This window comes from Elephas maximus, chromosome 2 (genome assembly GCF_024166365.1).
Source record: "Elephas maximus indicus isolate mEleMax1 chromosome 2, mEleMax1 primary haplotype, whole genome shotgun sequence".
Lineage (NCBI taxonomy): Eukaryota > Metazoa > Chordata > Mammalia > Proboscidea > Elephantidae > Elephas > Elephas maximus.
The window spans coordinates 190,920,241-190,945,065 of NC_064820.1; the positions used below are offsets into that span (position 1 = coordinate 190,920,241).

The following is a 24,825-nucleotide window of genomic DNA, read 5'->3' on the forward strand; positions in this document are numbered from 1 at the left end:
GTTACAAATGTTACCTTTAATTTTTAACCTTGTTTAAAATTTTTTAAATCATGATATAAACAATATGTCAAACTCTCTTTTATTAAGCTGCCTTAAATTTACTTTAAAATGTCCCATAAAAAAAAACAAAGTTGAAGGAAGAGGAAAGTGAAACTAAAAACAGCGTAACTTTGAAAACTAAGTATGAATTGAATGATTCTCTTTATTTTTATATATGTTTGGAAATTTCCATAGCAGAAAGTCTTCAAACTTACACTTACTAAGAGTCCGAGATAAATCCAGAGCTGTTCTGGATAAGGTAGAACTGGGAGGAAAACTATGCTAAGACATCCTTTATCCCTCTAGTGATCCCACCGCCAAACTTTTGGGTTCCATGGAACATTTAAAACACCACTGATGTCATCATCCTCATCACCACCATAATCACACAGAAAGCCTGCATAATGTGTTGGATTCCTCCCTGCCAAAAAGCAGGAGAAAGACAGACCCTAAAATAGCAACTAACACTTTTTCTGGATGGTAAGGTTACCAGTTACTAGTAGCAGTAGTAACTATATTTTGCAACTGTTCTCATAAAGAGAAAAAAATAGTTTTTTAATATGCATAAAATATTACAGACTCTACCAGTGAGCAACCCAGGGTGCAACAGGATTATCAACAAGGTCTGACAAATTGCCATTGCTCATTACAAAAGAGACAACGAGACAAAGGCAGTGAGTTAGAACAACCAGGTCTGACCTAAGAAGACAGGCCCTGAACAAAAAAAGAACATCAGACAGTAGGAGCCAGATCATATGTACCATCTTTTAGCTTATTCTTACTCTGCCCAATCTGAACGCTAGAACCTAAGCCTATAAAATTGGAATTCTCCCTTCTTGAATAGGGAAACAGGAACGAGAAAAAAAAATGGTGTTTATCCCCACAGCAGCAGGTAATCAGTAAGAAGTAGCTGTTATCTTCCTCTACAAAAACGCTGTGCCTCAAAAACAACTACATTTATTTTTTTAAAGATGAAGAAATGAGGGTTCGGGAAAGTAAAGGAAGTCGCTTAATGTCGCAGAGCTATTAAGCAGTGATAGTCAGCACGGCACCAGAATTGAGGTTTGTCTACTACAAAGTCAGGGTTCTTTCTCCCTTTTCTAGAAAAGAGCCTTGTATGTTGGTAGCTAGGAAAGTCTCAGCCATAATGTTCTCAGGCTACTGTGGCTCACTATACCCTAGTGAACACTGAAAGTAAGAAAAGAAGCAAGAAAGGCACGTGTCAAGAAAAAGTAGCATTACTGCCCAGCCCTACACACAGTGGAGCCTGGAAACCAAAAAATCAAACCAAACCTGTTGTTGTCAAGGCGACTCCGACTCATAGTGGCCCTACAGGACAGAGTAGAACTGCCTTCTGGTTAGCAGCCAAACTCTTAACCACTGAGCCACCAGGGCTCAGGAGCTTGGAAGGAGACAATAAAACCTGATTCACAGGGTCCTCACTATCACTCCAAGTGATCAGTCCTACCCTTGATGAAAGCTTACCACTAACACCTGCCTCCAGCTGAGGGGCTGCAAAGGGCACTCCAAGGAAGCCTTGTCAGTTTACTACACACAACCTCAACATCCCACATTCTGGGTGCATTACCTTTAAATTTTTAAAACAAAAATTAAAGAGAGCTTGTTTCAACCCTAAAAATATCCATTGCCAAGTTAAACGTCATTACAACATGATGACTAAAGCTATGACTTTGAGGTTACCCAGACCTAGGCCATAACCCTCTTCTGCACTTAAATAAACAGGTAACCTGAGGCAAGGCAATTCATTTCTATGACTTCATATACAAAAATGGAATGAGAGATAACTTCTACATGAGGGATGAGATGAGCACAAAGGGCCTAACACACAGAAGGTGGAAAATAAATGATGTATACAGTAAAACCTACAAAAGTCAAAACCTGTTTAAGGTAGAAACCTATCAGAGATGGAAAACACAAATATCCTCCACTAAGACAGACTGATGGAAAAGTGGTAAGATTGCACCCTGTCAAAGGCAGAAAACTTGTGAGATGCAGAAAAACAAGGCAGTCCCATCAAGTTTGGGCTCTCACAGGTTTCACTGTACTATTTTTTTTTTTTCTTTTTTATTGTGCTTTAGGTGAAAGTTTACAGCACAAATTAGCTTCTCATTCAAAGATTTATATACAAATTGTTTTCAGACATTGGTTGCAATCCCCGCAATATATCAGCACTCTCTCCTTTTCCCTTTACACCCTGGGTTCCTGTGTCCGTTCATCCAGTTTTCCTATCCCTTCCTGCTGTCTTTGCTTTTGGGCAGGTGTTGCTCATTTGGTCTCCTGTACTTTACAGAACTAAGAAGCATGTTCCTCAGGTGCTTTATTGTTCGTTTTATAGGCTTGTCTGATCTTTGACTCAAAGATGGACTTTGGGAGTGGCTTCGTTTCTGAGTTGGCACAGTGTCCAGAAGCCACAGTCTCAGGGGTTCTTCCCGTCTCTACCAGATCAGTAAGTCTGATCTTTGTGCACATATGTGTGTGAATTTGAATTTTGTTCTACATTTTTTTCCCCGCTCTGTCCGGAATCCTCTATCGTGGTCCCTGTCAGAGTTGTCAGTGGTGGTAGCCAGGCAGTATCTAGTTCTTCCAAGCTCAGGCTGGTGGAGGCTGTGGTTCATGTGGTTCATTAGTCTTTGGACTAATAACTTTCCTTGTGTCTTTTTCTTCTCCAGACAGGATGGGACCAATAGGTGTTTACCTCAGATGGCTGCTCACAAACTTTTAAGACCCAAGACACTACCCATCAAAGTAGGATGTAGAACATTTTCTTTATGAACAATGTTATGCCAATTGATCTGGATGTCCCCCGACACCATGGTCCCTAGCCCTCAGCCCTAGTAACTCGGTCCCCCAAGGTATCTGGATGTGTCTACGAAGCTTCTATGACTTTGCCTTGGTCAAGTTGTGCTGACTTCCCCTATATTGTGTGTTGTTTTTCCCTTCACCAAAGTTAACACTTGTCTATTATCCAGTTAGTGATTTCCCTTCCCACCCCTGCCCTCTCTAATAACCAAAGATTGTTTTTTTTTCTTGTTTTTTTTCGTAATAGTGGTCTCAAACAATATTTGTCCTTTTGTGACTAACTTATTTCACTCAGCATAATGCCCTCCAGATTCATCAATGTTGTGAGATGTTTCTCAGAATCATTATTGTTATCATTGCATCGTATTCCACTGTGTATATGTACCATAGTTTGTTGTCCATTCATCTGTTGATTGGTACTTAGGTTGTTTCCATCTTTTTGCTACTGTGAATAATGATGCAATGAACACAGGTGTGCATAAGTATATTTGTGTGATGGTTCTTGTTCCTCTAGGATATATTCCCAGGAGTGGGACTGCTGATCGTATGATACTTCTATCCAAAACAAAACCCGCTGCTGTGGAGTCGATTCCAACTCATAGTGACCCTATAGTATTTCTATCACTGTACAATTAATAACATTGATATTCCTTTTGTACCACAGGAGTCTTGGCAAATCAATACTCTACATGGTGTAAACTCTTGATTATCTGATATAACAGTCAACTGGCTGATACAGGCATCTGACCAAATGAAATTTTTATTCAGTTCAGCTTTTTCAGAGACAGCCAGATATTCCAGTTTAACTATCCTAAAAAAACTCAGAGGATTAATTCTAGCTTAAACTGGTTCACATTTTTTTCAAAGCACATATAAAACCCCATTGCCATAGAGTCAATTTTGACTCACAGAACCCTTCCATAAGGTTTCCAAGGAGCGGCTGGTGGATTTGAACTGCTGATCTTTTGGTCAGCAGCTGAGCTCTTAACCACTGTACCACCAGGGCTCCCAATTATATAACATGGAAAATAAAAACCTAAGTATACAAAATCACATACATACCTCTAAAGACAATATTGATCCATTCACTGAAATAAAGTCCAATCAAGGCAAAGTTCCAATTTTCTCTTAAATGACTTTCACTGGGAGAGATGAGTCAAAGATATCTTAACATATCGGGATTTCCATTTTCAAAAAGGTAGGAACTGAACCAATACTTCCTCCCACTCATCCCACTTCCAGAGAATTCACTATACTCAGTTAACTAAAACAAACTGAACGATGCCTTCCATTGGTCAATTACTTTTAACTGGGTGCAATAAAAAGAATCTGTACTCCCAGAATTCACTACCTCTACTTAAATTTCCAGTTCTGGAAAAAACTGTCAGTCCACTAAACCCAGCAGCTCTAATATACAAATAAGTATTTTCAGAAAAATAAAGACAAAGAGGAACACTACTACTATATGCAAATGTCCATTATACGGCAACGAGGAGGGCACATGCAATAACGTCTGCCATTTTAAGAACATTTTGTTAAAGTCACATTGCATTCCGGCAAACTGTTCAAAGATAAATATCCATTATACTGAGCCTCAGTGAGACATCCATTACTGGACCCTAAGAGTTGTTAACCATCTATGACAGAATCTGTGACAACTCAGCCTGATATTAAATTCACTCTATAGGTATTTATAGTGAGGTTCCAGTACAGTTTTCTAAAGAAAGCAATTTGAATCAATAACCACACCAATGCTACTCGGAATGTCTGCCAACAAATAAGTAAATAATAAAATGCATGACCCCAATATGAAGGAAATTTTCCTCCTTCCTGGCTCCCCACCTCCATTTAAAGATGGCAAACATGAATACAAAAATAACCTTGAGAACAGTAAAGTCATCCATGCCATCAATAATATCCTTCTACTCATTTCCTAATTATATACTGTTTTCCTAAAACAAGGCAGTCAACAGGATGCTAGGAATTTAATACTGCTTTTTAAAGGTATATTGAACTGTCTGAAATATGCAGAGTGATGAAAACCAAATATTGCTACTAAAACCATACTTAATTAAACACAGGCTTTCTCTAAACAGAGCATCCCAAACACAGCCACAATGGTTTCTGCCTTGGCTCTCTTAGAACCCATCCTAACAAATGAGGTCAGTTCAGCTGCACTCCTACTAACAGTTTATCCTGAGCAATCCCACCCCCCGCAGACCCATCCACCCAAAAGTTTTACTTTTATCTGTGGAATTCTCTGCCAGCCTCGGCCTGGAAAATTAGGAGAACCTGAGGAGAAGTGTCAGATTTGACCTTAGGGAAGTGGCTCAAACTGACTGTTATTGCAGCTTAAAGCTGTGATCTTTATAAACTTCAATTTGAGGTTTTCATACCATTAGAGATTCCCTCCTCCCTTTTTAAAGGGGGGAGAGAAAGCAAGCCAAAAGGATGTTTCGAAATAGAAAAATCATCACTTAAATTATGAAACCCTCCCAACTCAACAAAGAATTGTTAAAGGTAGCCAAATGGAAAATGCCAGGTTTTTTTTTGGCACATGCACAACTATTAAACCTGCGAATCACAACTTCAAGGTGGGGAGTGGGAGCAGGAGCAGAAAAGAGGAGGGAGGATAGGGCCCAGCCAAAGATCCATTTTGCTCAGAAAGGCCCCTCTTGGTACTAACTCCTCCATGTGGGGCACCCAGGCTGGAGGAAAGCAGAGGGTTACACAGAACATTTAGCAGACTTAACATTGGATTAAACACACTACTGCAAGTTTCAACAAATGTTTCATGGCATACGTAAAAAACACATTTACAACAAGAAAGAAGAGAGGCACCTGGAGACATCTGACACTGGGCATGCTCTGCAGGCAACTCAGTGCGCACATGCTCTCTACCAGGTTGGCGCAGCCTAGCCACAAAGACCTTGGCACAGAACACTGCAGGATGACAAAAAGGAAGGAAGAGAAGAAGCAGTTAGAGGCCGCAACAAATCACTCCTTCACACAGGCAACTTGAAGGTTAGTTGGGATGGGGGTGTGCACCCTAGGCAGTTTGGAGGTCAGGGTTGGTCCTAGATAATAGCTTACAGAAACCTTTGGAGAAGGGCCCACTTTCTGTCCCCTGGAAAGGAAGTTTCTGTAGCCAACCACTAATTTCTCAGGATACAGTGGACAGAATCAAGAGGGAGAGAGAGAGGTTTAAATGGAAAACCATTAAAGGGAACTGTAAAAGTCTGAGTACAAAATAAGATTAGTGGTAAGGCTGTGACTATAACTTCATCAAAGTAACGGTTTCTGGTCTATTGCATATAATCATAACTGCCATTATTACTTAAGAACCTACTATGTGCCAGGCACCTTACATGTGTGCTCTCCAGTGTCATGAAACTGAGCTCAGAGGCTAAGTGCCTTTTGCACAAGGACACACAGCGCATGAGGGCAGAGCCAGAAATCAAACCCTGATTTGTCTGTTACCAAAATTTACATTCTTTCCACAAGACTATAATGCCTCTGCTGTAAAAACTGATTACCCCAGCTTTTATTACATGCATACAGTTTGTACTTCCCTAACATAAAATCACAGGAGACCCAGAAACATTAGGCAATATGAACAAGAAAGATGAGCGATAGATTGATAGATACAGACAGATAAAAGCTGACTAAAAACACATCTGATTTTCAGTATCATCCACACCTCTGCCTTCCCAAAGAAAAAACTCTGGAATGGCATGATTTTCATTTTGGACTTTGCTTACAAAGTTCATCTGGCACGATTAAAAATGTAAAGCTCGTTTCTTTTATCCTTTCCCTCCTCTTTTCAAAGTTTCCCAGTTTTAAGGGAATTAACAAAAAAGTAAAACATAAAAATGAATAGATGCATTATGGATAGTACTTAATAACCATTATTTACAGAATTCAAAAAATACTTTTTCAGATCTAAGATCAATTAACTTACTCTAACAAAGTCAATAATATTGCAAAAACACTGAAAGTAGATGTCTGGGTTCAACCAAAATACTCCAGGAGTCTTAGGACTTCTTGTTCATTCTAGCTATAATTAGGATGGCCAAACATCCTCATTTGCCTGGGACAGTCCTGGTTTGCACTTCTCCCAGCGTAACTTTCACTCTCTTAAGTGTTCTGGTTTGTTGGGTAAATCCTATAGTCACCGCAACTGTAATATTTAAAAAGACAGTTTTGCTTAAAATCAGGTAGACCTCAGCTACTATCTAGCATCTGCCACTTACTAGTTGCATCTCACCTATAATGTAACTAGAGTTTTGCCTTTAGAAAAAGCATTTAAAGAATACATAATCAGAGGGACCCAAGAGATTAATAAATGGAGCAGCTTTCTGGTAACAATGAAAGTATCATTTATTCCCAATCTGTGCTTTTATTCCAAAGCTTATCATAGCCAATATAGCAGAAGTGTATTACCAATACTCCAAGCATACCTATTTTGTCACCCCAACACTTACAGAGAGAGCCAAGCACAGAAGATACTAAATAAATATTTGTATAACATGATAAAAGTAGCTGCTATTTATCAAGCTCCTGTTATATGCTAGATAGCTGACATAATAAACTCTCACATTAACACTTGAAAACCAGTCGCCATCAAGTCGATTTCAGCTCACAGCAACCCCACGTGTGTCACAGCAGAACTGAGTTTTCAATGGCTGTGGTCTTTTTAACAAGTAGATTGATAGGCTTTTCTTCCAAGGCATCAAGGAGGGGATTCCAACCACCAACCTTTTCATTAGCAGCTGAGCACTTAACTGTTTGCACCACCCAGAAACTCCTAATAACCCTTGAAGATAGGTATTACTCCCATTTTACAGATAAACAAACCACGGATCAAGAAAGAGCTTGGTTTGTTAAAACAGCAACTTGTCCAAGGTGCAAGAAAACAATAGCTAATTGATGGCAGAACTAGGACCAGAAGTTAATCTTAGTTGACTCTAAATAAATTTTTTTTTCCACTACGACAAACTCTATCCGTAGAGATACTCTAGTATATGTTTATTAAAACAATACTTATATCAGCATTGTATCATAAGTGGATGGACAGTGAAATGTTCAGACATATTACATATTTTATTACATGAATTATTTAATTTTAATCAACTTGCAGCATCCTCATGGTTAAATTTTTTTTTTTTTTTTGAATCTTTGTAGTAATCCAAATCATAAAATCATTCAGGTTTAAGGATTATATATGCATTCAGCAACTAATACCAAATTAAAATCAAAGCTCACCTACAAATTGGTTTTCATTTATTCAGTAAAAACAGGTTCCCTCTGCAAAGTTTAATATTTATTTGCCTCTATGGTAAAAACCATAGAGGCATCAGGTACTGAATAAATTCTGCTAATAACCTGGGATCTAAAGCTTAAAAAAAGGAAATTTTCCCATTCAAGAAATCAAAGAATCAGAGCATAAAAACTGAAAGGAACCTTAGAGACCAACCTCCACCCGATTTTAGAAAAAATTAAAAGCCCAAAGAAAAAATAATGATTTTCCCATTTTCCTAGCCATCTAATGATATAATCGATACTTATTTTAAAAAAAAAGGAAAACCATTAACAAATTAAATCTTCAAATTAATTTCAAAATATTAATAATTTATTATAAATATTTTTTAAAGCTTGATACTGAAACTATATAATGAGAAGATGTTTAAATTTATATTCTGAGGGTCTGATTTCCAGGATTTATCTTTATAATATCTATGGAAGACACTGTAAGGTACACAAAATAATGCCAGTATTTATTAAGGATCTACTAGGTGTCAGCCCTGCACTAAATACCTTACAGTGATATCTCATTTTCACCGTAATCCTACACAATAGGTATTACTTTACTTTCCCCAGCTTTCAGAAGAGGGAATGCAGGCTCAAAGAGATGAAGTAATTTACTTGTCCAAAGTTGCACTGTGATTAAGTGCTGGGCTGGAGCTGGGATTTAAACCTAGAGCTGGGGTCAGAGTCACTCTTCACCACGTCCCGTGGCTTTGGTATTCACTTCAGAACAGAATATAGGAAAAAACAGCCTGATCCTGGACATGACCCAAGCTGGTGTGTGACATAACTGCCAAAATCAGCTAAATCGGAAGTCTCAATTATCAGGTCATTCCAGAACTGGGACCTTTTAGTTTCAGGACCAGTGTTGTTATCCATTTGGTAAGGGTAAAGTCAGTGGCAGTTAAAAAGTATTAGAACTGCCCTACTTTCACATTCAATTACCTTGGAGCTAAGTGACCATCCACATTCTGAAAAAGTCTTTACTAAATAGAAGATGTATCTCTAGGAAATATACTCATCTTTTAACAAGGAAGTCTGTCCCTGCTGGTCTAAGCAAGGTTCCTCTAAGGTCTAATGAATGATTAGGACATTGATTCAATTTGAAAATAAAATAATAGATGAAAAACAAAAGTTCCACATTCATCAACCCAAGAGCATTATTAAAATACAGCTAGAACCACAGCAGTAATTGATTCTTGAAGCTTCTAAATTAAAATTTAGGGGCCTGGTTTCAACTCTGTCTTGGCCATTCTGGAATAACTATTACCCATCATTCTTTAACTGAATGATGTGAAGATTCCTTCATAATAGCTATATTCACAATGAAGGCTATTGTCTCTCTTTTTTAAAGCTAACAGTATTTTATCTTTAAGTTATTGGAACATTAATTGTTAAAATATGTCTGAATAACTTAACCTGAAACCCCTGGATATTTACCAATTTTAACAAATACTTATTGACCTACTTGTTAAGCTAACAACAATACAATCAAAGCCTCTTTCCTCTTGAGACTTTAGCTCTGAGTTCAAGAGAAAGCCAGAAGGAGCACAATGAAGATATTTAAGAGAGGCCTTTTGGGGTCAGGAAAACCCCAAGATATGTTTGTTATAAATTTCACATTTAGCTAATTGTAATGACCAGTGTTCTCATTTAGGAGATTATTCACACTAGGTCCTGAAATTAACAGCAAACACCCAATTAGATTGATCATACGTAGGTCCTATAGCCAAAGAAAACAGCCAAGGAAGCTCATCATAAGTATTTATAAATTTTGCCATATCCACTGGACAATCAAAAACCAAAATCAAGGCCAATACACTGGGAAATGTTAATTCCGTAAAGACAAGATGAATAATAGCTTTTGGTATTTTTCAAATGCAAATAAGTTATTAACAGAGAGGGACAGAAAGTCTTACGCTCTCCTCCTATTGATATAAAACCCACTGCTGTCAAGTCATAGCGACCCTATAGGGCAGGGTAGAACTGGGCCCCATAGGGTTTTCAAGGAGCAGCTAGTGGATTAGAACCATCAACCTTTTGACCTTTTGGTTAGCAGCCAAGCTCTTAACCACTGTACCACCAGGACTCCAAAATATAGGATCCTCAAATCAAAACGAAAACGTGGTTGCGGGCACCTTGTCTTCTGATTGGCTGGCTTGAAGAAGAACTCACAAAAGCTAACTTCTCTCTGTTTTTAGACAGGATTGTTTTGAGCCTCCTGCCCCGATTCTTCTCAAAGAGATTAATTCTTTTAAAAGCTACCCAAAGAGGTACTTATGTTAACCACCTCTCCAATGTCACTCCGATTTAGAAATCTGCCTTATTACAGGTTTTCTAAAACCTCTCATTTTTTTTCTTTAAAGCAGCTCCCACAAAATTATTACCAGCCTCTTCCAACCCCTATCATATCATGCACTGATATAACTGAGTCGAGTGGCTGAAATACCTGAACTTATATCTGTAGGCAGAAACGCAATGAAGACTTACTTTCTATACTCCAGGAGCACACTGGAGAGAATTTTGAGAGTATCCAATGTAAATACACACACGTACACAGAAATAGAATTAACCCATCCAAAGGAGAGGAAGATGAGTAGGAGGCAGCCAGGGGAAAAAGCAAAGACATTCCAGGCAGAATAAACAGCATAAGTAAAGCCAAAGAGCTATGAAATGGCATATCCTATGCAAGGATCTGCAATTGATTTATCATTACTAAAGTATTAACTGTGAGCTGAGGTAAGCTTAGAGAGACAGGGAGACCACAGAAGTCTCTCCTATACTATAGAACTTGGGACTTCATCCTACAGGACAACAGCTCTTAAACTGTGTGCTATAAACCACCCGTAAGTTACCAATCCTTCCACATGCACCATCCAATTCTTTACTTACATATGCACGATTTTTTTTTTTTTTCTGAACTCACCATACATACTGTTTCAACAGTATCTGTGAGGGAAGAACAGAAGCAGGTCATGCAACACACAGGCAGGGGTGGAGGGGAGTTCTTGGACTAAGAGGTAAGAGTAAAGCATAGTATCAAGACACAGCCAAGCCAATTCAAGTCAATATCAAAGAAAGATTCCAAGTTTTCTATCTTGACAAGCAAGGTCAAGATAGAAGTCTGCTCAACAGTAACTCAATGATAAAGGGTGGAAGTAAACAGTACACAAACCATGAATGTTTTTATAGATACAGTGAAATGGTGTTGGTCTTAAAGACTAATAAGAAGATTTTGAATCTTTAAATTCTTTCAAGTGAGAGATCAAAAACTTTAATATTCCAACCACTGCTAGAGGCAATGATGAGGCAGCTATTAAACTGTTTTAAGCAGAGGAATGACCCTTTGGCAGCTGGAATGAAGCATGATTTGAAAACAAGTGAGAAAGATAAGTCCTTGGAGAACCTGCAGGACTTTCTCTCATATTTGTTTCACAACCAATGCAAACTTCTTTCAGTTTCACTACAAAGGCCACATTGGCCAGCACTTACCTCTGGAAGCACATGTCTAAAGCCAATTAACTTTCATCATCAGTCTAGGTCCTTATTTTCCCCACCAAACTTTCACCGTGCCCTACTGATATAAAACAAAAAGAGCTTCGTGATAGTGAAATGAGCGCTATTAGAAAAGGAGTGGAATAAAAGATCTATTTCATGGCAACTGGTAGTAACATTGAAACCCTGGTGGCTTAGTGGTTAAGTGCTATGGCTGCTAACCAAAGGGTCAGCAGTTCAAATCCCCCAGGCGCTCCTTGGAAATTCTATGGGGCAATTCTACTCTGTCCTATAGGGTCGCTATGAGTCGGAATTGACTCAAAAGCAACGGGTTTGGTTTTGGTTGGGTAGTAACACCAACTCCACTAGGAATCACTAGCCTGGAGTAAGGATTCAGTCCTGAAGAATCATACAGGAGGTGGGCTGAGGGACAGTGCATATAACCCCAGCTACCTAACTAAACCTGGGTTTGAGAGCTACAGAGTTCCTGAATGGGACAGTTGGAGGCTGTTCTCACCTCAAGGCAAATAAAGCAAGCCTTTAAAAAGTTAGTCCAAGTTAGGAACTATCCTATTGTACCTGATTTCTCAGAATGCTGCTTTTCGAGAAGTAGTAGTATTTGTAATGAAAACAGGGCCACAAGACTTTAGAAGAGGCTTCTGAAATTTAGAACCTAGGATTCCGCTGTTAAAATGTTTGACGAGAACCTATAAATAGCACACTCTCACTAAAATAACTGCACTTTTTTAAACCAAGAATCATCATAATAATCAGGTTGCAGAATAAAAGCTGATTCACATTTTAAAGGCATTTTCCAAAGCCTTTTAAATAACTGAATATTGGTCTTCTGCCTTAATGTATAAAAGACTCTCTTTTCCTTATAACTGTATTTTACTATAATGTGACATATAACCTAGAAAGCTGACACTTTAAATCTTAGCAACCGTATTTCCAATTAAATATTTATTGGTCAGAGATAATACACCACAGGGTATTTTCAGGCAGGATTATATATTAAGGACAGAAAGGTGGACGGGGGAAAGGAGGCAGTAGGAAGGGGAGAGAAAAAGAGGAATGAGAAGAATGAGGAAAACTGAAATTTAATATATGCCATGTTTTAGAGATTTAAACACAGCCAAACAGTAGTGGAATCAGAACTTCAAAGTTAGAGCCCAAACTTTCCTTAAGCCTTCCTATAATATTGTTTTTTCTTAATGTCCAGACATTTATCTCATCTTAAATGATTATCAGAACCAAAAGCCAACAAAATTGAAATCCGATCTTCGTGGTCATCTCTGGTTGGGGGATAAATGCTAATTTTTCTTTTCAAAAGTTTATTTAATCCATATTTTCTGTTTTCTCCAAGAGACATTTAGTACTTCTGTAATATTTTAATCTTACCTTGAGTAATTTTCAATGAGTATTTTGCTTAATTAGCAACAGTAACTTGACAATTTAAAGTAATTAAAAACAAATTATTTTCTCCAAAATTAATTTTGAGTCCATCTTAAACATACTTAGTTTAAAATGTGTTAAAACGCTAAGCACTAGAAAGATACATTACCTGGTGACCCTAAGAAACAGCAGTGAACATCAAAATGGTAACAGTTTATTCCTGAGAAAATCCAAAGGAGGAAAAATCATCCCTATCCACTTTGCAACTACCACTCATAATTTAAAAAGAGTCATCACGTTTTTCAGAGCTCTCAGAGAAGCAAGAGAGGGGGAGAATTAGATGTACAAGGGGGAAGTGGAATCTCTATTCTAAGCAGCATAATAGAGAACAGGATGTAACAAAATAATCTATTTCCGGCATAGCCACATGGGTTCTCAGTCTACTTGGGCCAGTCTGAGATTCAGTTGCCAAGGCAAAACAGATTCCCACAGCAAGCTCCAGGTCAGATCAATCTGAACCCAACTCCAATGGAGCTTATCCAAGATCCACAAATCCTGAGAATGGTGAGAACTTAACAACAGTTAATTTAGGTACATCTAGCCTTTCGTCAGTTAGCATCTGTGCGGCTCTGTTAGGAATGTTCTTCAGGGACCACTAAACTATAATCTCATTTTCAATAAAACTGATTTTAAAAATATCTAAATTTACCCCCCACTCAAAAAAAAAATCAATTATGGGAGAATATAAACTGGTATTTCTTGAGTACTTAGATGTGTCAGGCACTGTACTAGCGGCTACCAGCTATCACGATTTATTAACTCTGTACCACCTCTGGCCAAAAAGACGTTACCTTAATTTCACAGAGGAGGAAACTGAGGATCAGAGACATCAAGTAACTTACCACAGGTCAAAAAGCTGCAATTCCATCTAATTTCAAAACTCTTGCTTTCTTCCCTAAACTATACTGCCTGTCACTTCCTTTGCTTGACATTAAGCTCCTTACAGCGGTAAGTTCCCCTGCTTTATTTTCTAATATTATCTACTTGTCACTCATCTGATTGGAGTATAATTGGTACCATCTCTCTGGGGTGCAACTTCACAATACATATTCAAAAGCCTGGAGAAATGTGCACATCACTTGACTCAGCAGTTACCCTTGTAGAAAATTACACTAAGAAAAAACAAAGATATGCCCAAAAATACAGCTAGAAAGATGTTCATCACATCACTGCTCATAAGAGCAAAGGAAAGATATGCTCAACAAAAGGGATTGGTTAAATAAATTATGGATCATCCATAAGGTAGAATATAATTTGGCCACCAAATAAAAGCCAGGTTGAAGGAGTATACTTACATCGATACAGAAAGAAGTTTACAAAATACAGAGAGAAATCCACAACACACTAAAAGAGTTCAAAAACAGTAAGTGAATGAAGGCTACCAATCAGGATTTACATTATGATCCCATTTTTATTTAATAACTATAAAACACATATAAAATATCCAGACTTAAATACAGGTGTTTTTTTTTTTTAATTGTTTTGTTGTCTACCGTATTTTTTCAGGTGCAGTCAATATACAATTGGCAGTACAGTACTCAAATTTCTCAACCCTCTTTCCCTCCAGGTCACCTCAAAACAGAATAATCAGCATTTCCACATGGGCATTCCTCTGTTGGAAACCCTCGTGTGGGGTAGTGGTTAAGAATTCGGCTGCTAAACCAAAGGGCAGCAGTTCAAATTCATCAGGCACTCCTTGGAAACTCAATGGGGCAGTTCTACTCTATCCTACAGGGTCGCTGTGAGTCAGAATCAACTCAACAGCAATGGGTTTCGCTTTCTAGGTCTTTTTTTTTTAATTCCTCTGTTACTCAGGGACCTGATCAACTTGCCCATTGATTCTGGGCCACTCTCTAATGAAGTTAGAGAGCAGGCCGGGTTAAGGTAGCTATCAGAGGCTGGCTGCACTCTGTGGTGACAAACACACTACCGTAAACTCATTCCATGCCTGTGGCTTCTAGATAGCTAACTAAGAGTATCCAGGCAAAAACTGTTAAGCAATGGTGTTCTGTCTTATCAAGCTACCACTTCTAAATGTTTCATAATCCATGCTCCACACTGTATGACATCTGAGAGGACTTCCAGGAAAGAGAACTAAAAACCCACTGTGGTGTAATGAATTACTTAGTATGGCCTGTCTCGCCATGGTCTTGTAACTCCCACCCAGGTGACTGGGCAGGGCTCTGCAAATAAGATAATTGTGGCCCACCAAGAGGATTGGTCAGTTTTGCCTCAAAAGAGAGCCGATTCCAGAATAAGGAGAAGAGCCCACCACCACCAAGGAAGTAGAGACCAACAGGCAAGACTCAGCAGCAGAGACCCCGGGAGCAGGAGATGGCGCGGTGGGCTTCCCAGCACACAGAGAAAGCTGAGTGCCTCTGGGCAGAGACTGAGGGCCAGGAAGAGGTGCGCCTGCAAACACGGCTGGGCAGAGGCTATCCTGATAGAAGAACTGTACCCTGGGTGTTCCTGAGCCTGAACTGTAACTGTTACTTCCTTATTAAACCCCATAATTGTGAGTATGATCTGCGAGTCCTGTGTGGCCACTGCAATGAATTATTGAACTCGGCAGAAAAATAGTGTGTGCTATGTAAGGGATGGCTGGTGTCAGAATTAGTAAAGATGGCAGATAGAGGAGGCTTGTCTGGCCTCCACCTGATGGGAGTCAGCCTTACACTGTTGATCTTGCTTCTCCTTCCCCCTTGTGGGGTTGCCCCAACGCTGTTACACCCACCATGTTTTTTTTACATCATCTGAAAACTGAAACATCTGCTCTCATCTGTATCAGGGCCCCTGCCACCATCCTCAGTCCAACTTCTGCTTCTTTACCATCCCAGACACAGGTGTTGGCTGCGTCCCTTCCTGATCCTCCTACCTACCTATCCTCACAAGCCCAAAAACTTTCGTTAGAAAATTTCTAGACATGTCTGCACAACAAGATCTGATTGCCCTAAAATATACCAAGCCAAAACCCTTGCCCTGCTTTCACATAGGGAATGCAAAGTTTACCATGTTTAAAAAAGAACATTAGAACATAAAATAAAAACTCTTCTTTTTTAGGAAGAGATATCACTTTCAAGAACATGTCTTAAGGAATATTATTACATCACTCTTAATAAAGGTTTGACTCAATTATAGTCAGACCATATTATAATGCTATTTAACTTTCATTTTAAATTGCTTATTCATTCAAAGGTTTACTGAAAGTGATACTAAATGCTTCAACAGACAATATGAGAATTCTCAAAAACAAATATTCTGGTATCAAAAATTTTTCTGCAAATACAGCTATTTATTTCACAATTTATTAAAGGGAGAAAAATGGCTGAATTCCTGAAAAAGTATAAAATATTTTAAAGAAATGCAGTTTCACTGCTTTCAAGAGCATTATAACTTAAGCTGAGCTGTTAGAAAAATCTTTACAGGTTGTTTCCAAAGACTTCCAAAGCTTCCACCATCTAACATGCTCCCTGTCTCATTATGAGTTCTGAAAAACACCTGAAGAATGAAAGCTGGTCCTGCTGCTGCTTCTTAAGAAAGCTTTCAAATTCAAACTTAAAACATTTAAACAAGCCCTGTACTATTTTCCAAACAGTGCTCATTTTTTTGAATACGTATTTTTCAGAGACCTAACCAGCCCCTGTCCCAAATAAACATTCTCCAAGTTGGTAGAGTCTCGATGTTTAAAATTTTATAAACAAACACAGAGATTTAAAAAACAGTGGTAATCAAAATTTTGCTTTATCTTTCCTTAATTAAATTTATAGTATACTTTATGCTTGCCCTTCTTTCTCACACAGTCCATTGTTCTTCGTATCCTAAGCTGACCTTGGTCTGAAATGAGAATGAAACTGTGTGCTTTACAGTCCATTGGGCTTTAAGAACAAATGGATTTGTCTTTCCGCCAGGGGTTAGAGCCGCCTTAGTAAGGGATTCCTGCTGCTTGCTTGCACAGTTAAGGATGTCTTTGATTCCTTTGACATTTACTGTTTCCTCCAGGTACTGAGTAAGGGCAGTTTTCACTGCTTGAAGTCAGAGATTCCACTGACTTCTGGAGCTAAAAAGAAACTTATAGACAATTTTGTCCATGTTTTAAAAATATTTTTTCTATCCCAGCTCCCCTAAATCTCTCACATGGTCTCTTCCTATGTGCTCCCTTGAAAGCACCTGGACTCAACAGCAGGTAATGACTGCTGAACACATGCTACAATAAAGTCAACCTATACATTTAAGGACTCTTTTTTGCACATGTACATGCAAATATGGGTAGAATACAATATTCTGCAATGTCTCACACAAAGGATATAATGAAATCATTATGTAAAAGGCTCAATATAAATATAACAGATAGTGAACTGCTTATCAACTTCTTTATCAAAAACCTCATTCAATGCCACTGTTTTAAACTTTATGAATGAGTTGCATATAAGCAATTAGTCAAGATAGTCTACAAAGCACAGAAAACAGATGTCACCATCATAATAAATATTTCATTAACTCTGGGAGAATACAGAATTGAAAGGAAGATCAGAAGACAAATCTCATGAGGACATTCCTGCTGCATTTGAGAGGAAAAAAAAAACCCATAATCCGGGCTTGTTTTTAATATTTGAGTTAAAAGTCTACAGGGAAACAACAGAAACAGCCACCAAGATTGAGAGGTTGGTGAGAGTGGTTGACACGGTGGCATTACTTTTATTTTGAAAATAAATTCAAAAACCAAAAATTGGTCTAGAAACCCCAGAAAAATATTTAAAATAGTAAATAATCTTGTAAAATTGTACTTACTTGCCTTAACTGGGTGTTTTATCTCCAGAATAATTTTTAAGAAATAAAGCAATATACAAGCAATTGGTAAAACAATTTACCAATTTATAATTTAATGTTTTCAGGTCCTTATAGTGCCTGTACACAGTAAGGCAAACCAAACCCACTGCCATCAAGTTGATTCCAACTCATAGCGACCTTATAGGACGGGAGAACTGCCCCACAGGGTTTCCAAGGCTGTAAATCTTTACAAAAGCAGACTGCCACATCTTTCCCCTGCAGAGCCTCTGGTGGGTTTGAACCACCAACCTTTCAATTAGCAGCCAAGCACTTTACCACTACACTACCAGAGCTCCTCTCTGTACACAGTAGGAGCTCAATAAGTATTTGTTGAATTATTACAATAATTAACATGTAAAGTCCAGAAAAGTCTACATGTAGAACAAAAACCTAATTAGGAGATTACAGACAAGTATAATGTTACAGCTTTAAGGAGTTTATGGTGGACACTTGTTTTTTGGCCACAACCCCTTATCACAGTGATTGACTCTCAGGGATGGGTATATATTCTAAATTGAATCCCACAAGAAAAAAAATCTCCTTCCCCGCTGAGCTTGGACACTAGAAGATGAAAGCTGGAGCTGCTGATGCCATCATGTTACCACAAGGGAGAGCTGGAGCTACCTCTGGGTTTTTCAAATTATAAATTCTCTTTTTCGGCTTATGCCAGATTTGAGTTGGATTTTCTTTCTGCCACTTCCAACTGGAAAAACCCTAACAAACCTTAAATATTTAGTTCAAATAAATTAAGTAAAATTCAAAAATGGTACCCATCATGCCTCAGGTCATAAAGAAACAGTATTCTGTGCTTGAAGCATTCTTAAATTTTTATTTACTCTCATGTAAAGTCATTTCATTCTACTAATAAATAAAAGTGCTCAAAGCTATATGTGCCAAGAATAGCCCATTCATGCTAAAAGTATGGCTACTAGAGAAAGAAAAAATATCTAGAAGGGTAAACTAATCAAAACTCTAAGACTGCACAAAGCACAACAGAAAAAAACAAGTGTCCTGATTTTCCAAAGAGCTCTGAAATCCAATACTAAGAAACCTGACCCATATCTTTCTTAAAGGCACTGCATTCCAACTAAGCATGAGACCACCAAGTACAAACACCAAGTAAATAAATAAATAACCTTACAGAAAGGAATATATTCATCACCTAAGATTACAATAATCCTGCAAACTAATACTGATTGTCAGTGTCATAAAAAATGTGTCATCACTGTCCTTGGCAAAAGTGACAACCACATACGGGCATTCCTGCAGCCAGGCTATTGCTTCACTATTACCTATAAACTGTACGGTTTTTAACTCAAAAAATTCACTTGCACAGAATTACTGTATTTCTTCAAGGATCACTTACCTGGAAAGGATAGGAAACATAACAAAATAAGAAAGCACAATGGCACAGTAGAAAGAACATAGGTTTATTTTTTGTATTGTGGTCTTTTTAATTCAGACAGAAACACACTGAACCGGAATCCAACAGACCTCTAGATCTAGTTACCAATTTATAAAAATACAAAAAAAAAAAAAAGGACGATGGAATATATAGACCTAATGGGAATATAAGCAGCAAAACCCAGAATGTGGGAATACCGAACAGATGACCAACCCAATGTCTTCAATAAATAAATGGGAAGGAAAAAAAAGAGATGGAGAGGCAATTTTTATATATTTAAAATCAGTCACAAATGGACAAATACTACACAGTCTAATTTATATAAAATAGGCAAATGTATAGAGATCAAAGCTTATTAGCAGTTACCAGGGTTGGAAAGGAGGGGAAATGAAGTCTTGCCTTAGGAGGCACTGAGTTTCTGTTAATGGTGGTGGAATAATCTGCAAAAGTATGGTGTGGTAATGATTGCATACAATGAACATGATCAATGTCACTGAATAATATGTGTAAAATACATGTAAATAATAAATTGAAAAACTGTTGAACTGGCAAATGTTTTGTAATAAAATATATATTTACCACAATTTAAAAGAGAGAGAATGAGATTTAATAGACTATCAGCTATATGCAATGTGTGAAGAAGTCTGGATGCTGAGCTGAAAAAAACCAACCATGAAAAAAAATAGATTTTAAGGTTGTAAACCTCGTCTCAGAAATGAAAAAATAAAAAGTTTATATCAGAAAAAAAAAATGAGAAAAACATTAGACAAATTCCAAGAGAGGTCATCCTATGATATAAAAAAACCCATGGCCATCGAGTCAATTCCTATGATATACCTGGCTTAAAAAAAAAAAAATCTGTTGCTGTCGAGTCAATTCCGACTCATAGCGACCCTATAGGACAGAGTAGAACTGCCCCCATAGAGCTTCCAAGGAGTGCCTGGTGGATCTGAACTGCCAACCTTTTGGTTAGCAGCTGTAGCACTTAACCACTATGCCACCAAGGTTTCCAGTATACCTGACTAATACACCTCAAAACTGTCAAGGGTCATCAAAAACAAGATAGTCTGAGAAATCAGTCAAGAGGAGCCTAAGGACAAATAATAGCTAAATGTAATGTGGTATCCTGGATGCGAGTTTGGAACAGAAAAAGAATATTAGATAAAAACTAAGGAAATGTGAATAAACTGTGGACTTTAGTTAATAATAAATAATGTATCAATATTGGTTCATTAGTTTTAACAAACGTACTACATATATTAATGTACGACATTAATGACAGGGAAAATTAGGTGCAGAGAAAGGGGATATAACACAACTCCATACTATCTGATCAATTTTCCTGTAAACCTAAAACTATTCTAAAAAATAGAATATTAAATATATATATTATTTTTAAAAATCTAAAATATATATATATATACACATACATATTATTTAGCCAGTTAGTCAAGTTTGAACACTGACCATTTGATATTAAGGAATTACTGCTAATTTTTTAGGTACAATAATGGAATTATATGTATGTTTTTAAGAGTCTTTTGTTTTTGAGTCCTTATCTTTTACAGATATATAATCAAATATTTACAGATGGATGAATGAACAGATAAAAGTTAAGGGGGCAAGCTAGAGCAATGTTTCCCAAGGATTGGTACTCAAAGTGATTCTGGAGGCTTTTTTTTAAAGTTTAATAGTTATATGTTTATTTAAAACTATATTACAAAAAATATATATAACTAGCACATCAAATCTATGATTTCACAGACTTTAATTGGTTAGGTTTCCCTTATGGGTAGGATTCCTCTATGAATAAATTTAGCGAGGATGAAAAAAACAGGCAGAGGTAGGTTCAGATCCCAAGTCCAACACTATGTGACCTTAAGCAAGTTACATAACTTACGAGTATGCTGTTAGAGGGTCTGAGAGGTACAATACCTACTACATTCAAAGCAAGTACCCAATAAATAGTAGCTACCACATTACTGAAAACTCCAACAAAGGAGCTATATGCCAGTAGAAAAGACTGGAGCTGGGGAGAAAGGAAAGAAACCTGAGAGTTTATAGAGCAATTTGGGCAGCGGCAGAAAAGGCTTTCTGCTTTTCTTCTTAACCTCTGCAAATACTGAGATTCTCGCAGCTGCCTACCCAGACCCGGAGACCTTGCTGCTCCTGAGCCTCTGGCTCTCTGAAGAGTCCCAGGCCGCTGCCTGCCACTTCTCACACTAAGGGTGCTGCCTCTAAAATAATCAGAAAAGATTTTCTTCTCTTACCCTAGTCTGGGTGATAAAGAGGAACCAGCTTTGTAGGAGAATAGGAAAAAAAAAAAAATTCTATCACTTTATTAGCTCTGTAACTTTGAACAAAAAAATAAATCACTTCTCCAATCTCCATGTGCTCACATGTAAAACGTGGATGATAAGCCTCCCTTTTCAAGGATATAGTGAAAGTTTTAATCATGAAAGCTAAAAGTTAAACATAAATCTGGCAAAGAGTAGTCATCTGACAAGTGCTAGCTTCCTCCCTCCTTACTTTGGTAGAGTGATCAAGAAAATCTTGGTAAATAAAAGGATTTGGGATGAAACGCATACAAATAGTAAAGAAGAGCATTTCCAAAAACATGTGCCTTGGATTGCATTGGTTTTGAACCAAAATAAAAGGAGAGAAGAATTCTGGGGTCAGAAAGTTTGGGAAGTGACAATGTTATCAAGTGAATCTCCAAGGGCAGGAAGATTATATACAACATTTACTAAACTTAATTGACCACAGAAAGCAAGTGACAGGAATAGTGATCCTATTTATCGCCGATACATAGAGAGTGAGAGACAGAGAAACAAAGAAAGGGAAGGAAAAACTGCAGTTCATGGCAGCTGACAACTCCTTCAAATGACAGCTGAAGTGTTAGTGATCTGAGACTATCTGGACAGTTTAGAAATTAATGACAGTTTAAAAATCTGGTTTAGAGGTAAAGAAAGAGAAAGAGGACTTTTTTTATTTTCTGAAAGGAGTTTCTAAGGTCAACTGTTTAATTTTCAGGAGCAAGTAAATTAAGAGATGATACTGAAACAGAAACCACTGCTTAAGGAGAGAGACGTTCCTAAATTTTAGGAGTACATATACCACTTCACACCCACTAGGATGGCTATTATCAGAAAAACAGAAAATAACAAGTGTTGGAGAGAATGGAGAGAAGCTGGAAACACTCATACATAGCTGGTGTGATATAAAATGCTGCAGCCGCTGTGGAAAACTGTCAGTTCCTCAAAAAGCTAAACATAAAATTACAATGTGACCCAGCAATACCACTCCTAGGTATATACCCAAAAGAACTGAAAGCAGGGGCTCGAACAGATATGGGTACACCAGTGTTCACTGCAGCATTATTCACCATAAGTAAAAGGCAGAAAAACCAGCCGAGTGTTTATCAACAGCTGAACAGATAAACAAAATGTGATATTATCCATACAATGTGATATTATTCAGCCATAAAGAGAAGTGAAGTTCACACTACAACACGAATAAACTTTGAAAACATTATCCTGAGTAAAATAAATCAAACACAAAAGGACAAATATTGTATAATCCTGCATATATAAAATATCTAGAACAGAGAAATGCATAGAGACAAAGGCTTATTAGTTAAAAAAAAAAAAAAAAAGTTTATTAGTAGTTACCAGGGAAGGGGGGGAATAGGGAGTTATTGCTTAAGAAGTACTGAGTTTCCACTTAGGGTGATACAAAACATGGAAATGGACAGTGGTGATGGTTGTACACATTGTGAATATAATTAACGTTACTGGTTTGTAAACCTAAAAATGGTTACAATGGCAAATATTTGTTATCTATTTTACAATAAAATTTAAAAGAAAGTACATATAGACTTTTGATACAAGATGGTAATTCCCACCTGCTCTCCCAAATGTATTCCCTCTTTCAACTGGGCAAATGTACAGCCAAGGCTGCTAGATGTTGTGAATATTCTATGTACTAAGACAGACCTGATCCTTGTCTCCAAAAAAGAGCCTACTATCTCATGGGTGATAATGCAATATGTTTAACAATTACAATTATGTTAACAGCTGTGAAGAAACAGAACTCAGTGTCTTAAAAGTACCTGGAGGGGTAGCTAGGGGACCCAGACACATCCCTGAGGAAGTGATGCTTGAGCTCAGCTCTAAAAGACAAGCAGAGGTTAACTAGGTAAGGAAGGAGGAAGGGGTAAAGCCTCTTTGATAACAATGATGATAACTTGATGGCAACTGATGATAATGCTTGCTAGATCCCTAAGACAGGAACAGGAGGGGGAAAAAAATCACTGTGGTTAAAATGGAGAAAGCTAGGGTAAAGAAGAGCAAAAACAGACAAACCATAGAAGGTATCAGGAGGTGTCAAGGTTAGGATTTCTGACCAGTCCAACTGAAATCATCAAAGGAATAGCAAAATAAAAGGTGATCTACATTGGCATTGTAAAGAAACCTAGCAAGGGTACCCTCCACATATATAAGACATTTCAAGAAATTTCTATAAAATACAAAACAGGAAAGAACTGGATGCGAAATAGGATTCACTGGATGTAAACAATGAAAAGCCTATGGGGAAAGTGGAAGAATTCCCAGCAGAACCCCACCTCCCAGTTCAAGGCAGCAAAGGCTATTGGTAGGGAGTGAGGGTCCTTGAAGCTGTCAGTGAAGGCCAAACACAACTGATCCTAGAGCATCAAGAGTCAGGGTCTACATAGACCAGGGACCTGGCTTGTGCTGAACATAGAAGTATGCTGAGTAAAGCAAAGGCACTTCTGCAGCTGTCTTCTAAGAAAAATGGACATTTCAATCACAAAAGGGCAGCACTGCCCCAGCCACAAAAATTCAGGAGTTTCTCACCCTGGTTATTTCCTTTCGCTGCACTCCCCAAATGCACCTGGATCTAGAATCGCAAATGAGAACTACAGCCAATCTAAATATTTCCCTTTCTTCACAAAAGAAATACAAATAACCACAAACATAAGAAATGTCCAGTATCACTTAAAGGAACACATTCCTTAAAAATTCTTTAATCAAATTTGTAGTTTTTTTAAATTGCTCATAACTTAAAATGGAGAAAACAGTACTTTCATACAGAGAATATGATCTGTCATATCATGTTCATACAGACAAGATTAAAGAACAGGTAAAACCTCTGGCTATATAAAATACACATACTCTTAAAAATAGGCTCACCCTTTGACCCAACAATTCCGTCTCTTAGAACTTTTCCCAAGATAATATTCACGGATGTGCTTAAAGATTAAGCTTCAAGAATGAGCAACTCAGCTTTGTTTATTATTGCTACAAATCAGAAACAAATCTCTAATAAACAATGTCTAATAAAGAAATGGGTTTGGCTTTCGTTTTGATGGGCCCATTAAGACAATAGCAAACCAAAAAAAAAAAAAAACCCATTGCCATCGAGTTAATTCCAACTCATAATGACCCTATAAAACA

The 24,825-nt window shown here is 37.7% G+C and overlaps 1 protein-coding gene across 8 annotated transcripts in view; it reads right to left on the minus strand.

The window, feature by feature from the left end:
- FBXW11 (F-box and WD repeat domain containing 11) overlaps positions 1–24,825 on the minus strand; it is a 132,394-nt gene that overhangs the window by 86,074 nt on the left and 21,495 nt on the right. For 4 of the 8 annotated variants that reach the window (XM_049874311.1, XM_049874310.1, XM_049874312.1 and 1 more), the window contains one exon: positions 5,701–5,802. The exons of the other annotated variants lie outside the window; for them this stretch is intronic. In XM_049874311.1, the coding sequence (XP_049730268.1) occupies positions 5,701–5,802 (102 nt within the window). The remainder of the gene's footprint in view (positions 1–5,700; positions 5,803–24,825) is intronic. 8 annotated transcript variants of the gene reach the window in all.